Genomic DNA, 3,415 nt, shown 5'->3' on the forward strand with positions numbered 1-3,415 from the left:
GAGAGAGAGAGAAAGAGAGAGAGAGAGAGAGAAAGAGAGAGCAATGATTAGTTGATTCACTGATAAAAATAATATCAGCAATACAACAATGAAGCATTATAAAAAAAATATATATATAGTGACCTTGATTGACAAACAATTACAGAGTTTAATTGCCAGTTATTGAAGATGGCACGTAGTAAAACAGAGGAAATTTATGAGAACAATTGAAGAGATAAAGTCACAAAATGAGTTATGAATTTGTGTGAGAGGTGGGTATAAACAGTTATTACAGACATAGTTTTATCTTAGTTTTGAGGTTACCTTTAAACAGATTCTAATCTATACGATAGGTCATTTTGACCTTCAGGTACCTGACAGGTGGTCTGATGTTCAAGCAATTTTGTGGTTGATAAAAATGAACATAAACACACCATTTTATTACATACTTACAAAGGACAGAAATTTTAAAGAAATTTTTGTTCCCAGGTCTACACGAACCCATAGTAATCATACCTGTCAAGGTCCCAACTATGGGTATTTAATTAGTATATTATGGCTTGCCTGCCTATGCAAGTAAAGAATGGATCTGGCAGACTCTGCGGAAGAAACCTTCATGGTTCAATGGAGGGGAAGGTAGCTACAGCAGAGAGCAAGATGAGGCAAATAAGACATTTTGGTCATCTCTTGCATCCATCTCCATCTCCAGTTGTCTTGACCTGATCTTTCTACCGGATTAAAGTTGGTCAGAGATGAGAGAGTCGGGTTTACAGTACATGACTATTCTTCACTTTAACTCTTTAGCATTCAGATTATTCTATCAAATATAATGCTTATGGTTTGAATTAATTATGCATTATCTCATAGTTTTGAGATTTCAACGATGTCATTGTATATTTTTAGACTGACATTGTATGGTAAGTGTGAGAGGCCGAATCTGGCCAATTTGGACATAAAATGTGTAGAATATTTGGCTTGGATATGACTGGTTTAAATTCCAAAGGGTTAAAGAAAGTCAGTGAGTAAGTTATCAGTCATCCTTAAGGATGGCTATATGGCCCTTGTCACTTCAATGGAAGAACATGTGTGTGTGTGTGTGTGTGTGTGTGTGTACGTATAGAGATGTAATGTATATATACTAGTTCTTTTACTTCCTTACCTTATTAATTTGAAAGAGAGAGAGGGGGGAGGGAGAGAGAGATAGTGTTTACAGACTCTGTAATCTATCTCAGGTTAGTGGTGGAGAAGCAAGCTCACTACAGTTCATATCCAGCTTAAACTTGTACAGATCAATCTCTGGAAAGATCAACCTCAGTAATCGGAAAATGGACCTCTGTAAGATTAAAAAAAAAAAGAACAACAGAAAAGAGTATATATATTTACTTACCTGGCCAAACCAGCCCATCCCCATCTCAGAGAGATAGGTGAGTTGTTTACGAGGGAATGCTTGTTGGAAGGCTGCAACGAGACAGAGAACAGAGATGAGAACAAAATAATTGTATAAATAAAGAATTAAAAAAGGGTTTGTTTTTTTTCCTTCAAAAGGAACAGATAAGCAGACTGCATGCTGCTGATAAATTAAATTTGTCATGTGAAGAACAAGACTAAAACCAAAGTATAGTATCTGTTTTTTTATCAGCTTATTATCTGATAAAGACCCATATTCAACGATATCAGATAGCAAGCTTATTTTAGAACAAGGTGGAGACTTAGGAACTACTCCATCTCTACTATGAGGAGGCCTAGTATTACATTGCAGTACTTCAAGAATTCAGCCTTTTCCACCCAAGGAATAAGAATTATTATTATCTGCCCTTGACACTTTTTTTTTTTATTTTTTTTTATTTTGTTATATTCTGTCCTTTTTAAGTCCTTGCAGTCAGTAAAAGAAATTATTGTAAACTGTGGTGGATAGTGTATGGACGAGATACCTTACCATACTTAACTGTGTCCTGTTATGTCCTTATATTCATACAGGGAGTTTAATTCATCGATTATGGTTGTATGCTCCACCCTCTATACATCTGTCTTCCTTTGCCGAAATTAGAAATTATTATTTTAGCAGTATCACTTGAGTGTTGAACAAACAAAATACATTGTAATGTTTGTTCTAGCTCTTTATGATCTGAGTTCAAATCCAGCCTGGTTCAACTTTGTTTTCCATACTTCTGGGACCAAAAAAATAAGTATTGGCTAAGTCCTGGGTGGGACTGATATAATCAACTTTTCCCTCCTCATCAAATTTCTAGCCTTGTGCCTATGTAAGAAATCATTTCCATGGGTAGTGGATTGGAATAATTATTAAAGCAGCAGACGAAATGCCTTGTGATATTTGTTCTGGATCTTTGCATTCTGAGTTCAAATCCCATTGAAGTTGACTTTGTCTTTCATCCTTCTGGGACTGATAAAAATTAAAATATTGTAAAAATAATTATCAATATAATTGACTGTATCCCAATTCTCCAATTTCTGGTTACGATTTCTTTCCTCCTCCTCCTACACTAGTCTTAGTGATCTAACAGCAGTCTTAGACACAGACCTTTCCTAGTCTGATAAAACAATTTTTGGGGGACTAAAATAAGTAATATTCCATAAAGTGTAAACTTACAGACAATTCTTGAGTTGGGTTCATTGTTGTCAGTGGCAATACAAGTGATTCTTGGTCTCAGGGCTGTGGTAGCAGGTATTGCTTTTGATAAAATGTCAGGTAACGGCTCAAAATTCACCAACGATGTATTGTCCACTTCGGGGCCAACACAACCTTCCAAAGGACGTTCTCTTGGATTTTCTGCATCCTCTTCAAAACTCTGGAGGAAGAAAAGACAAAAAAAATTAGTACATTTATTAGTTTCAGTCATTGTCATGTGATCTGTGATAATGTATCATAATTTTACTGACCCCAGTACTTGTTCTGATCTGATACTTATTTTATTAAACCCTATTTATCAAACTGCTATGTTACAGGCTATGTGAAGGCACATGGCTCAGTGGTTAGAGTGTCAAGCTTACGATCGCGAGGTTGTGCGTTTGAATCCTGGACCGGGCTGTGTATTGTGTTCTTGAGCAAGACTCTTTATTTCACGTTGCTCCAGATCACTCAGCTGTAGAAATGAGTTGCGACGTCACTGGTGCCAAGCTGTATCGGCCCCTTTGCCTTTCCTTTGGATAACCTCGGTGGTGTGGAGAGGGGAGGCCGATATGCATGGGCGACAGCTGGTCTTCCATAAAACAACCTTGCCCGGGACTTGTGCCTGGGAGGGTAACTTTCTGGGTGCAATCCCATGGTCAGTCATGACCGAAGGGGGTCTCAGCATGTTACAAGGCATATATCACACCACACACACACACCACACACACACACACCACACACACACACACACACACACACACACACACATTATCTTTTATGCTTCAGTCATTGGACTGTGACCATGCT

The 3,415-nt window shown here is 37.5% G+C and overlaps 1 protein-coding gene across 7 annotated transcripts in view; it reads right to left on the reverse strand.

The window, feature by feature from the left end:
• LOC106870410 (uncharacterized) overlaps positions 1-3,415 on the reverse strand; it is a 58,666-nt gene that overhangs the window by 18,010 nt on the left and 37,241 nt on the right. For all 7 annotated transcript variants that reach the window (XM_014916465.2, XM_014916466.2, XM_014916469.2 and 4 more), the window contains exons 3-4: positions 2,588-2,786; positions 1,367-1,437 (exon numbers count right to left, since the gene is read on the reverse strand). In XM_014916465.2, the coding sequence (XP_014771951.1) occupies positions 1,367-1,437; positions 2,588-2,786 (270 nt within the window). The remainder of the gene's footprint in view (positions 1-1,366; positions 1,438-2,587; positions 2,787-3,415) is intronic.

The sequence above is a fragment of the Octopus bimaculoides genome, chromosome 23, assembly GCF_001194135.2.
Source record: "Octopus bimaculoides isolate UCB-OBI-ISO-001 chromosome 23, ASM119413v2, whole genome shotgun sequence".
Classification (NCBI taxonomy): domain Eukaryota; kingdom Metazoa; phylum Mollusca; class Cephalopoda; order Octopoda; family Octopodidae; genus Octopus; species Octopus bimaculoides.